Source organism: Castanea sativa, chromosome 3 (genome assembly GCF_040712315.1).
Source record: "Castanea sativa cultivar Marrone di Chiusa Pesio chromosome 3, ASM4071231v1".
Classification (NCBI taxonomy): Eukaryota; Viridiplantae; Streptophyta; class Magnoliopsida; order Fagales; family Fagaceae; genus Castanea; species Castanea sativa.
The window spans coordinates 56,677,127-56,691,464 of NC_134015.1; the positions used below are offsets into that span (position 1 = coordinate 56,677,127).

A 14,338-nucleotide genomic window follows, 5' to 3' on the forward strand; every position below is an offset into this window, starting at 1 on the left:
TGAATAGCCTTGAAAAATAAATATCACTAGCATAGTCAAACACGAAATCAACTTTTCAAGATCATGAATTAATTTATAATATAAACAAATGGATATTTATGCAGCGGTAAACACAACTCCGGTTTTTCCAAGTTTTGCGTAAAGTATATGCAACTACCGATTTAGTGTTTTTCAACGACCACAAAATTCCTTTCACAATAAATCACAAAAATAAATTAAAATATATAAATTTGCTTTAAGATTATTGGATATATTTTAACAATTTACTTTTGTGATAAAGCAAAAGGAAAAACATATAGATCTAAATATAAGCAATAACACAAATAGATGTGATAGACAAACACAATAAATAGATACTGTATATAATAGAAGAAATATGCAATTAATTAAAAAGTCACAGACCAAATGCGTGAGCGATGAATGATTCAGATCAAGTATTGTGTTTGACATAATCTCTTCAAATGTTTGACACAATTTCCTTAAAGCAAATTTCGTCTCTCACACAATCACTATGGTGCTTTGAGACTCATGGACGTCTACCTCCCAGGATAAAATGATTTATAGCACGAAAACAAAGCACACAAGGTCGTGTTCTGCGAACTTCTCAATGTTACTTTCTCTCTCTTTGACACAAAATGAAATGCACAAAATATTCCCATTGAAAGAGTTTTATGAAAAAGTGGTTTTTATGAATGAAGAACTATGAAATATTATACGTTACTGAACAGACACTTTATTTTAGTAATAATTGTTGTGCACAGACTAATTGACTCAAAAATTAAAATAATAAAATATTATTATTTGGACAAGTAGGTACAGTCCACATATGTCAAAAGTCCAACTCAATGTCTAACTCATAAGTATATAAACTCATATATTATCTCTTTTCTTTTTTATATGGAATTCATGATTTTTACCACTTTTAATAACATTTTTAAGTGAACATAGAAAATATCAATTTCTTATTCACTCTATGCTACTTTTCCAACATGATACACACATTGAAGAGTTTTTGTTTTTGTTTTTGTTTTTTTCCTGTCATTTTGGAATATGGCTGAAAACTTGAATCATGCACGAACATCAAAATATGCGTGCTTGTAAATCTCATTGTTGAATACTTTTTTTTGTCAATCTTTTTTTGTTTTTTAATTGTTGAATTTCTTTATCCTAGAGAAATGTTCGAAATTCTTTTCTGCCATATTCCTTTCTCTCTCCCTTTAATTTTTTAATTTGTTAGTTTTCTTTGAGGGGAGAGCCATTGGCAAGCGGAGGAGGAGGATGACGAGGAAGGAGGAATGGTTGGAGAGAGAGAGAGAGGGCGAGGTGGTGGCCTTTGATTGGGTCTTTTTTGGGTGATGAGGCTTAATTATTTGGTTTTCAAATTGTTGTCTGTTTGTTTCCAAAGAAAGTGGAAGGAAAGATGAGAGAAACTGCAAAAAGAAAAAAATATATTAAAGGCTATGTTTTCCAATTAGATAGTGGGTAAGAGGGATGGGTGTGAACAACAAACGTCCACTAAAAGTATCATTACCATTGACTCATTATTATCTGAACCTTGACTTGCTGAATTTTTAGCCAACATAATAATCCGGCCAGACAACCACACAAAATAATAATAATAATAATAATAATAATAATAAATAAATAAATAATTGACGCGGTGCCCAAGTAGAAAAAAGGCCCCAAATTTTAATTTAATTAAGCCAAAATATTAATTAGTTAATAAGTAAAATAATATTTTTTTATCAAATGAAAAAAAAGAGAGAAATATTACATTTACAATATTTTTACAACAAATTCTAAGTAACATATTGTTATAGGCTAGTATTGATGGCAAAAAATAATTCCAATGGTAGTTTTAAATTATAACCAGTAACAACTTAACAATTAGGATTTGTTGTGAAAAATATTATAAAAGTAGCACTTAAAAAAAAAAGTAATACACAAAAATTCACAACATTTTTTCACAATAGTTGAATTGACAAACTTACCAATATCAATCTACCGCATCAATATGTGTGAAAATTTTTGTCAATTTTTTTTGTATCTATTAAAAAAAATTATGTCTAATTCATATTAATTAGTAAAATAATTGCATTTAAAACAAAATAATAGAACTTAAGTAATACATAAATTTTTTAAGTCATATTAAATATATAAAATGTCACAATTTCAATCTTATCCTTAAGCCCTAAATACGCTAAGTGGCCCTGCAATCATCATAATAAATTAATGTTTTTACTTTGAAACCGTGTTAACCACTCTAAGTGTTTGTTTGGGTAGTGCGTCTGTGGCCATGTTTTTTTTTTTTTTTTTCAGCTAAGTGCCTCTTGCGCTGTTTATGGGACATAAACAGTGCATTTAGGCATGTAAACAGTGCTATGCGCGTGAATAATAACTTTTTTTTATTGTTTTTCTGTTTTCAGCCGAATAAGTTGTATCTAACAGCAGAATAAATTGTATCCAAACAGATCCTAAGTCATGTTTACAAAGACAGGTAAAGAAATATGGTCTCCAAATTACCCCAAATATCTTGCTGCCTATAAAGTTTGAGTTAGAGCAAAGTGCTTTCCCTTTGGAGAAATTCAGTGCTCATTCATGGCTACGAATGAAAACCATCTCAAACTTATGTTCTTGCTAATGTTATCATGCCTGTGGATTTCCTTTGCTGCTGCAAGGGACACCCTCAAATTAGGCAACACTCTTAATTCCTCAAGTTATCTAGTTTCTGCAAAAAGAGCATTCACTTTGGGGTTCTTCCACTCTGGAAGCACCAACAACATCTACTTGGGAATATGGTTCACCAATGACCCTAAAAAAATTGTTTGGGTTGGCAACAGAAACGCACCTGTTGTGAACACTGCTGCGGTTTTTACGTTAGAAACCAAAGGAAATTTCAAAATTTTACCCCAAGGTGGAGATGCAATATCTCTGTATTCTCATCAAGCAACCAACTACACATACACTCTCTTTGCAACTCTATTGGATTCAGGGAATTTTTGATACAGAACAAAAGAGACGTATATGAATGGTAAAACTCTCACGTTTTTATTGATAAAGAAAGAGCCTATAAATAGGCTTTACATCAGAACTGAAAACACATGAAAAAAGGCATTATAAACCAACTCCTATTAACTAGGAAACAAATAAAACAAACTATTGAATTCCTAAAGACTAGGACAGCAACGTGAGACACTTTCTCAGTATAAAATCTGGCTGAGATCAAATAACAAATATCTAAAGACTTAGTCAAACTACCAAATATCTAAAGATACTTCTAATAAATATTATAAAATAAAACATTTAAATCTTAACACCCTCCCTTAAACTGAAATCTGCAGATATCAGTTAAAAAAAAATCAACCCTCTACAAAGTCTTCTTTTGCTGCTGCATGTGAACACACTCCAAGTAGACCACGCAACTTCACAAATGTAGCCAACTTGAGAGGCTTGGTTTGTATATCTGCAACCTGGTCTTCACTTCGACAATAAACCAATTTGATTGTTCCATCATTGCTGAGGTCTCTTAAAAAATAATATTTCACATCAATGTGTTTGCTTCTTCCGTGTAGCGCAGGATTCTTAGAGAGTTTGATTGCTGAGTTGTTGTCACAAAAAACTGTAGTAGATTCAACTTGCTTGAATTGTAGCTCTTCAAGAATTCTTCTCAACCAGATAGCTTGACAAGCACAAGCTGTTGCGGCAATAAATTCAAATTTTGTAGTTGACAAGGAGACAATTTGTTGCTTTTTAGAAGACCACGATACAGCCCTGTGCCCAACATAAAAACATAGCCCGAAGTGCTCCTTCTATCATCTTGATCTCCTGCATAATCACTGTCAGTAAACCCAAACAATTCTAACTTTTCACCCTTCTTGTAGAACAGCCCAAAATCTCTAGTTCCTTGCAAGTAACGAAGGATTCTCTTGGCAGCTAACAAGTGTATTTCTGTTGGATTCTCCATATATCTACTTATTAAACTCACAGAATACATTATGTCTGGCCTTGTTGCAGTTAAATACATTAAACTGCCAACAATTTGCTTGTAAAGTGTACTGTCCACCTTCTTTCCTTCATGATCTTTGTTTAGCTTCAAGCCAAACTCAGTTGGAGTGCTTACAGGATTGCAATCCTTCATCTGAAACCTGTCCAAAACATCTTGCACATACTTCTTTTGAGAAATAATAAATCTCACAAACACCCTTTTGAAAAGTGATAACATAACCCTTTTCTTGCAATTGGCCAGCACTTAACAAATTGCTTTTCAAGTCAGGAACGTAAAAGACATTAGAAATTGTTTCTACAAAACCATTCTTGGTTCTTATCTTTATATCACCTTTTCCAATCACTTTCACAGTGGAACAATCACCAAAACTTACTGTAGAACGAAAGCATTCATTTAAATAAGAAAAAGAAGACTTACTTCCACACATGTGGTTACTGCAGCCCGTATCAACATACCAAACATTAGATTCAGGTTCCTGATTAGCTTGAACAGCCATTAACAAAGTTTCCACTTCCTTCTTTTCAGCAAAATTCGATTGTGGTTCCTTTTCTTTGTCTGTAGGCAGCCTAGTGTAACATTCAGAACGATAGTGTCCAAATTTATGACATCTAAAGCACTCTACCTTGGATTTGTCAAAATGTTGATCTCGTCCTCCTGCCTTTGCCCCGAAATTGACCATCATCGGCTTTGAAATGCCCGCTTTGCCATCTCTATTGCCACGATCTCCCTTTCCTCTACCTCTACCTCTACCCCATCCTCTAGAGTTTGAGAAATGAGTAGAGGTAGAAGCCTTTAAAGCTTGCTCCTCGAAGTTGAACTTCGGTTCATCTTCGTTCATGGACTTGACAAAGAAGGAGCTCTCTGCAATTCATCAAGAGAAAATGCATCTATGTCTTTCGATTCTTCAATGGAACACACCACATAATCAAACTTTGGTGTCGGGGAACGCAATATCTTTTCAACAATGGTGACATCTTCCATCTTCTCACCATGAAAGCGCATTTTGTTGCTAATCTCCATAGTCCCGGCACAAGTAGGCGGTGACGAGATTCTCCATCCTTCATTTGTAAAGTCTCAAAATTTCTTCTCAAAGCTTGAAGGCGTGCACGCTTCACTCTAGCGGAGCCTTCATATTTCTTCTGCATGGAATCCCAAATATCTTTGGAAGTTTCTTTGCTAAGAATTGTTTCCAAGATGGGACGATCAATTGCCCGGAAAAGATAATTTTTGCCTTCAAATCTTTGAGTTTTCTCCCTTCCAACTCGATTTTACGGGCATCTGTCAAGACTGTATTTGGTGCTGGTGCTTGAATTCCAGATTCAACAATTGGCCAATACTCTTTGGACCGTAGAAAATTCTCCATTAGCATACTCCAATGGTCATAGTGACCATCAAAACGTGGGATTGCCGCTTGCACAAAATTTGAATCTGAAGCCATCAATACTGTTTGGGGACTCTGTCTCTCTTGCTTTTCTATTGGGCTCTGATACCACTGATACAGAACAAAAGAGACGTATATGAATGGTAAAACTCTCACGTTTTTATTGATAAAGAAAGAGCCTATAAATAGGCTTTACATCAGAACTGAAAACACATGAAAAAAGGCATTATAAACCAACTCCTATTAACTAGGAAACAAATAAAACAAACTATTGAATTCCTAAAGACTAGGACAGCAACGTGAGACACTTTCTCAGTATAAAATCTGGCTGAGATCAAATAACAAATATCTAAAGACTTAGTCAAACTACCAAATATCTAAAGATACTTCTAATAAATATTATAAAATAAAACATTTAAATCTTAACAATTTTGTCCTGCAAGAGTTGGATTCCAATGGAACTACGCAAAAGGTTTTGTGGCAAAGTTTTGATGAGCCTACAGACACACTTCTGCCGGGGATGAAGTTAGGTGTCAACCACAAGAACGGAAGACCTTGGTCACTTACCTCATGGTTGAACGAGGTTGTCCCAGTTCCAGGGCAGTTTTCTCTAGAGTGGGATCCCAAGGGTCGCCAATTGATCATTCGGCGACAAGGGGTGGAGTTTTGGACTAGTGGGGTCTTGAAAGGTGACAAATTTGAGTTCATATCAGATGAATCCAAGCGCATGTATAATTTCACCATTGTTTCTAACGAGGATGAAGAACACTTGGTTTATAATGATATAAACCAAGGTGGACAATCAGCATGGTTTCTAAGTTTTGAGGGGAAACTTCTTACTTTTGACGGATCCTATATTGTAGAAACTGAAAACTGTAATGGACACAGTACTGATGGAGGCTGCAAGAGATGGCTACCATCGTGTCGAAGTCGTGATGACATGTTTGATAAAAGATCTGGTTACTTCATACAAGGGCCTGAACATAGCTTCTTGGATAATAACACGAAACTTACGATGAATGATTGCAGGGTTACTTGCTGGAACCTCTGTGGCTGTGATGCCTATACTTTCCTATATGATAATCAGACTGGATGCAAATTTTGGGTGAAAAAGGGGGAATTCTTCCAAGACCTCTCTGGTATAATTCCAGCTCTTTATGTTCTAATACCAAAGTCTTCTCAAAATGGTATGTTTCTAAAGCTAATAAACCCTTGAGAAATTTTCACTTTAATTCCATCTACTTATACTAGGAAAATGATTTTTTCCATTTGGATGCATACTATGGTTTACATTAAAGTTTTTAAATTTAAAGGTTTTATAAATTATCACATTATTTAAAATTTTAAATGATGTTTTTTGAGGGAAATTTTTTAAAATAACATGATTATATATATATATATATATATATATATATATATATATATATATATATTCACAAATCTAAAGAATAAAAGGTTAACTATAAAATGACAAAATGAAGACAAAATAAAATGAGTGAATCTCATTCCATTATACTCTATACAAAAATTAATAAGAACTCAGTAATAACAAAATCAACATGGACGAAACTGTTATTGGACTAGGGGGCCAATGCCCCCCCCCCCCCCCCCCCCCCCAATTTTTTTTAAATATTACTATATTAATAAATACTAATTTTAGCAATTTTGTTTAATAAAATTACACTTTGCCCCCCGTTAATAATGCCATCAATTCTTTTGAAAGTAATGTTATAGCTAAAAACGTTTTTACAACGTTTATACAAACTATTAAGGTAGTAAATTCTTATTGATTTGTACACTTGCATCACTTTTTATTTATCAATAACTATTCATCACATTAGTAATTTGTAAATTTTTTGTATTTTTAGCATTTTTCACCTTTTAGAGGACATAAAAAATTATTAGATTAAATCTAAAACAAAATATACAAGCCCAAAAAAATTAGCCCAGTAACAAAAATTACCAATAATAAAACTAAAAAAATTAAGCCCAATCAATCTATTTTACCCCAAACAAACTACTTGGCCGTTCAAAAAATTTTAAACAAAAATCCTTAGTAGTAAAGCAATAGACTCAAAGGTCGGAGCTACCGCACACAACTAGCAACAAAGTTGGCCCCCCCTAACTCTAAGTCTTGGCTCTGTCTTTGGATATAAATACATCAAAGTTAATTCATATCCCTCATATTGTTTGATTGTTGATATACATATTTTGCAATTGTGATTCAACATAACAGTCAATAGCAAATGATTCATGAGTCATGAAAATTTGTGGTGGAACCAAATTTTTTGTTCTATGTACAAACACATGTACTTAAAACCAGCGGCGGAGTCAAGATTTGAGTTAAGGGAAGGCAAAATTTATATATGATATATGCACATCATGTAAATATATAATATTGGAAACCAATTTGAAAATTATTCATTTGGATATGAAGTGATATTTTAATGTAATTATGTAAACATCTTCGCAAAAAGAAAGCATATTCAATTTATCTAGTAAATTAATGTTATATTTGATTTTTTACACACAAATTTGTATAAAGTTGAGTAAATTATTGCAAAAAATTGAGATCATATTATCATTTTTAGACTATCTTAAAGCAAAAAATAATGTTTTGTTTCCCTAATATGTTGTATATATATTTAGTTTCTAAACCGCAATAGAAATGGACTATTTTTAAAATTTAATATATAATTAACTATATGAACAAAAAATTTTCACAAAAGAAAAAGTTTAAAAAGTTAAATATTATAATAGCCAAGTACAGTGGGGTTTTTTCAAGGTTCATGATGGATTGTGGCTTTCCAAGCGGTGCACTTTGCTTTCCACATTAGTATGCAAGAGCGCATTTTTGAAGGGATTGATTAGGGCCTTATGCTAAGGTACAGTAGGTGTCATTCAAACTTATGTGTAACGCATGCTAGTGGAGACTTGTAGTTGTTTATTGGTTCATTTAGAAGGTGGAGTTTGTAAAGATTTGTCACTGTGGAAGTTTTGTCAAAATAAATTTGACACTCAAAAGAGAATTATTTTGTTAAATACTTTGTGATAAATCTCACCAAACTCGAATAGAGTACACAAAAAAATTATCAATAAATAGAAGCTTTTATTGATACTTAATACTTTACACATAGTTTGCTACACACACCACACTATTTCTGTCACGACCCAAACCTGTACTTCAGAATTTAGAGCATGACCGGCATGTTAATATCAAATTTACCTCAATACTAACACAAACCAACCTAAACAAAAGGTGCTTATCAAGAATTGTTTTCTGTATACCTACTTATAATCTTGCATAAAATAATTCTTGATACTTATTTTCTTAACAAAAATGTGAAAACCTTGAAAATTCATTTCATTTGAACTTTGCAAGATTGCCACTTGGCTGAAACTTCAGGTATTCGTGCAAATATTACATAGCTAAACATTTAGTAAAAACTCTTATTTACAAACTTAACCCCAAAGACATACAATTGAGGTTCAAACCAAACTAAAGTTCAGAATTACATCTGTGCTCAAAATATCAAGTACATCTTGATTCCTCTTATATAACAAAAGAGCTAAACTACTATACAAAAAAAAAAAAAAAAGACTATACAATCTAAGCAAAAGAGAATCACAGAATCTTGCCACCTCTAATACTCTCACAGCTTCCAGGAAAAACCTGTGCACTGAAATATAATAGGATGAACTGCGAAGCTCAATAAGGTTTTTAAGCTCCATGGGCTTTTGATAAGAATGAATGTAAATCAAATATTTTATGAACATGCCAACTTTGATAAAATAGCCTTCATACTATTCATATTGTTCTTAAATTAACTTATGACATTTCAAATGAAAATACTTCATTTTCCTTTCATATAATAATAAAAGAACATGATAAGGAACTTAAACAAAATTCAACATACTTTTCTTATCATCATACTTTTCTTATAACTTCCAAATAGCTTAATGGCTCTTTTATAATACATATTAGTTAGTCCAATTGTAAGTCTGTCATAACTTTGGGAGGCTTCCAGCACTTAGTGCCAGGCATCCAACATTCCCCACAATGCTAGGTAATTCCAGAATCATATCATAATACATACTTTCAACCATGGGGGTAGGTTGACATCCTCTACAAGTTGGCGGTTACCAACAAGGGCAGGTATAGCAGAGCCAGTCCCATTTTTAATGGCTAAACAGAATCTCCGTGTAAATACCAGTACTGTAACCCCTACTGACTGAGTTTAGATCATGAAAATGAAATAACTAAAAACTATATTTTTTAGATACTATACTTTTATATAACTATTTCATAACAGTAGCATATCCAATTCTTTCTTTAAATATTACGTTCATGATATGAGTAATAGCATCAATATGCTAAAATTATCATATATATAGGATTCAATAAGTCACGAACATAAATCTTTACTTAAATCATGCTTATATGTAATATCTCTAATTAAAATGTTTTAATGCATTATAGTTTTCTAAATAGTCTTTATACTTATCAAACGCACATGTCACAAATCCCTAACCTGAAAACAGAAGACGCGAGAGATTTGTACCAGAGGAGCTCAAGTGTCCGTGTTCTCGTTTTCGTCACCTAAATGAAAAATCAAAACTTATTACTAACAACTCTTCCTAAAAATATAAACTTATACCTCAAACACAACCTAACTCTCAACTTAGTAAAATCTTAATTCCCTTCACATAGAGTTTCCCCAAAAATAAGGTACAATCATCAAACTCATAACATACCAAAACACAGAGAAACCAAGCCATAAAAATTCATATATGATCTAAACATACCAAAAGATAAGCACATTAAATTATAGCTCAAAAAATTTAACCTAACTTCAAAATTAAATCCACAAAATCAGAGTTATCCTACACTATTTACTGCTCATTCCAGCAACAAATTCCCCATTTTTAAAATACGAATGGGCTGTCAAAACACATGCAATTGTCATGAAATTTTACAGAGGTACTCCCCTGTATGTCTAATATATACCATATAAATTTCAAAGTCAAAGCATAAAATCATAATTTATTATAAATTGTGCAAGGCAACGTGCTCAAATCTGTCCTGACAGAAATATATGCAACTTAGAAATTAAACCATTATTTTTGTATTAATCCAAATGCAGTGAGACCACTTCCATGACAACCATATGTGTCTTAGGATTCATAAAAACTACTCTTAGAATCCTAATTCATAGCAAATGATTTAATACATAATTTTCTTGTGGTGAACGTCAAATCTGTCACAGTGACAGCTTCAGTGCATGTTGATACAAAATTCATCAACTAAATGCAAATGGTCTTCAATTCATTTGGGTATTTTTGTACCAATACAATAAACATTAAAATAACTTATTAAGCATCCAATAGACCATAATTAATTAGCCTCCCCCGTTATTAATTAGCATTCTTCACAATTTCTCCATACTTTGGTTGTAGTCACACATGCAAACATTTCTCCGCACTTGCTTAAAACATGTCTTTAATTAATACGATGTATTATATATATATATATATATATATATATATATATATATATATATATATATATATATATATATTGTTTATTGTTTCTTCATATATAAGAAAAATTCGTGAAGTCCATTTTATATAAACCAAGAAAAATATTTTCTTTTATTAGGTCATGTATAATTATTCTTTAAATTATATTAATCATAATTAATATTAATTTCTTAAACATTTTAAATAAATGTTTTTTGTTAAATAAACTAAAAATTACATGTTAGAGTAGAACAATAGTTTTAGATAAAATAAAATGTGTAAAAATGAATTAATTTTAGATGGATTAATTAATTAAATAATAAATGTACTTCATATGCCTTAACATATATAGTATAATGTAATTGATCAAGAAACAACACATGTAATGTCATGTATAAGATAAATATATAATAGTAAATCTAAATGAAAAACTTTTCTTTTGTTTACGGAGGATAAAGTAGAGTATATCCCATGGTTTTGAACCATAAAAATCATAGCTTCTTTTCTTTAAATGGGAAAAAAAAATCCGTATATTCATACACTTGCTAGCTCTCTAGACGCATAATGAAAAATAGTTTCTTTTGGGGAACAAAGGAGTTTTATTACATGGATTTACTTATATATTTTTATGAACATATATATAAATGCTTCTGAAGTCAGAGTTATATATGACAAAAAATTAAAAATTAATGAAAATAAAAGAGACAATAATACTTTAAATGAGTGTTTGTACATTTCTTAATATGAAGGGAGTCCTTTAATGAAATTTATATATAATTTAAAAGTTTTATTAATAAAAAATAGGGGGAGGGTAAGAAATTGCCCTGGCATGCCTCCTTTTACCCAGTGACAATCACTGAATGCAGGTACAAAGAAATGGATATGGGTTGGTATAGCCATAGGTGTCATTCCTCTAGTTGTAATTTTCTTCTGCATCTTGGGCCACCTATCAAGAAGGAGAAATGTAATTCTTCAAGGTAAATGCTTCACATAGTAACATTTAGAATTTCGAAAGTATTCAGAATTTCGAGATGATCTCTAAAGGTCTGTATTGATCTAAATAGTGGAGAAGGATGCAAAGAGTGACGATGGACTGCTTGAGTTAATGAACTCCGATACCTTTACCACTGTCAATGAGCTTCAAAATGATAGAAAGCAGGGGAATGATTTGAGAATATTCAGTTATAAATGCATCATGTCTGCGACAAATAACTTCTCATTGGAAAACAAGCTTGGAGAGGGAGGCTTTGGACTTGTTTATAAGGTTAGGCCTACAAACCTATTTGATGAAAGATGTTTTGATTGAATTGTTCAACATTATATGATGACTTATTGATTCTTTCATTAGGGAATATTTTCAAAAGGGCAAGAACTAGCTATAAAGAGACTTTCAAGAAATTCAGGACAAGGAATGTTAGAGTTCAAGAATGAGTTGATACTTATATCTGAACTCCAACATATGAATCTTGTTCAACTTCTAGGTTTCTGCATTCATGGAGAAGAGAGAATGTTAATCTATGAATACATGCCAAACAAAAGCTTGGACTACTTTCTCTTTGGTTAGGAAGACGTTCACTTTTTAAAAATAACACTTGATTTTCTTTTTTTCTTTTTCCCATCAAGTAATTTGTTGATGTATATGATTTTGCTCAAAGTAAATTACTAGTCTTATTCTACAATTTATATCTTATAGATTCAACCAAAAGCAAAATGTTAGATTGGCCTACACGTTTTAGCATAATTGAAGGAATTGCTCAAGGATTGCTTTACCTCCACAAGTACTCAAGATTGAGAGTAATCCATAGAGATTTGAAAGCTAGTAATATTCTTCTAGATGAAAATATGAACCCCAAAATATCTGATTTTGGTATGGCAAGAATTTTCCAACAAAATGAATTGGAAGCAAATACTAGGAGGATTGTGGGGACATAGTAAGTAAACTAATTCATACCTTCTTATACTTGTTTCACTTTCTATGCTAAATATTATTGTTTCCATATAATGATGTTAGACTTAAAACTTGTTTTATGATTTGATGTTAGTGGATACATGTCTCCTGAGTATGCTATGGAGGGAATTTTCTCTATAAAATCCGATGTCTACAGTTTTGGAGTTCTATTGCTAGAAATCGTGAGTGGTAGGAAAAGCAACAATTTCTACCACACTAAGCACATGGACAATCTTGTTGGATGTGTACGTGAAAAATGAATCAGCTTGGATGATTTTGTGATATTTATTGTGAGTATCTCTAACACTCTGTTATCTTATTTCAGGCATGGGAATTATGGAAGGAAGATGCCATGTTAGACTTAATGGATCCAACACTTAGTGATTCATTCATCAAGGATCAGATGTTTCGATGCATTCATGTTGGTCTCCTATGCGTAGGAGATAGTGCAATTGATCGACCAACAATGTCAGATGTTATAGCTATGTTGGCAAATGATAGTTTGACACTACCTTCCCCAGATAAACCCATATTTTCTATTGCTAGAAAAGCAATTGAAGCACATATATGTGAGAAAGAATCAGAAAATTATTCAACAAATGGGTTATCCATTTCCAATATGGTTGCACGATAAAGGCATTATTGTATAATAACTATATACTTATGAGTATGTTAATGCTGCTTTTTTGATAATTATCCATTAAATAGTTCTAATGAACTAATTATTTTTATTAAATATTTATTACAATACATACACAAATCCAAATAAATAATTACTGAAATTTCTGTTTTATCACATAGATTCCCTTAATACAGACACAAAGGAATTTTTATTAAATTTGATTGTGAAAGTTGACATTAAAGGAGGTTGCACAATTCCATACCAAAAAATTAAATAAAATCCCTTTAACTACGCAACTTTTGTGAGGGTTGCACAAAGCCGTTTCCAAAATATCTTTTTGAGAATAAAAGATTGCCATCAAATGTGGATCTAAAAAAATTATATCTAGAAGACTAGACCCGTTAACCCACCCGAACAAAAAAAAAAAAAAAAAAAGGTATGGATTGTATTTTTATTGGATCATAAAAAATGGGTTGACCTGAACTCGAGTATGCTGGATCGGGTCAAAACCTATGTGTTGACCAAATTTTCAACACACTTTTCATTTTGAGTTGTTATTATCAATTCTAAATTTATACCAACTTCATTTTCTATTTTCTCATTTTTTTTCTCAACTAAACAAATGAGTTTTCATCTTTCTACTTTCCAATCCTCCCAACCAATTAGATCTCTTTTATTATTCCACTTATTTATTCCTTCCCTATTTTTTAAATGTTAAAGTCAAATAGAGAAGACAGAAAGAAAGAAAGTACAAGATAGAGAATAAAAAAGAAAAAAAATATATATGCATGTTGCTAGCATATATACATAAGCACTCAAGTGACATGATTTTGTTTGTTTGTTTTTTTTTTTTTTGGGTTG

The 14,338-nt window shown here is 31.8% G+C and overlaps 1 protein-coding gene across 1 annotated transcript; it reads left to right on the forward strand.

Moving 5' to 3' along the window:
• The first annotated feature begins 2,598 nt into the window (after positions 1 to 2,598).
• LOC142627696 (G-type lectin S-receptor-like serine/threonine-protein kinase CES101) lies at positions 2,599 to 13,489 on the forward strand. Its single transcript, XM_075801561.1, has 8 exons — positions 2,599 to 2,993; positions 5,814 to 6,574; positions 11,774 to 11,884; positions 11,972 to 12,171; positions 12,256 to 12,466; positions 12,601 to 12,838; positions 12,950 to 13,100; positions 13,181 to 13,489. Exons 1-8 carry the CDS (start codon positions 2,599 to 2,601, stop codon positions 13,487 to 13,489), a joined length of 2,376 nt encoding a protein of 791 aa, XP_075657676.1.
• The last annotated feature ends 849 nt before the right edge of the window (positions 13,490 to 14,338 follow it).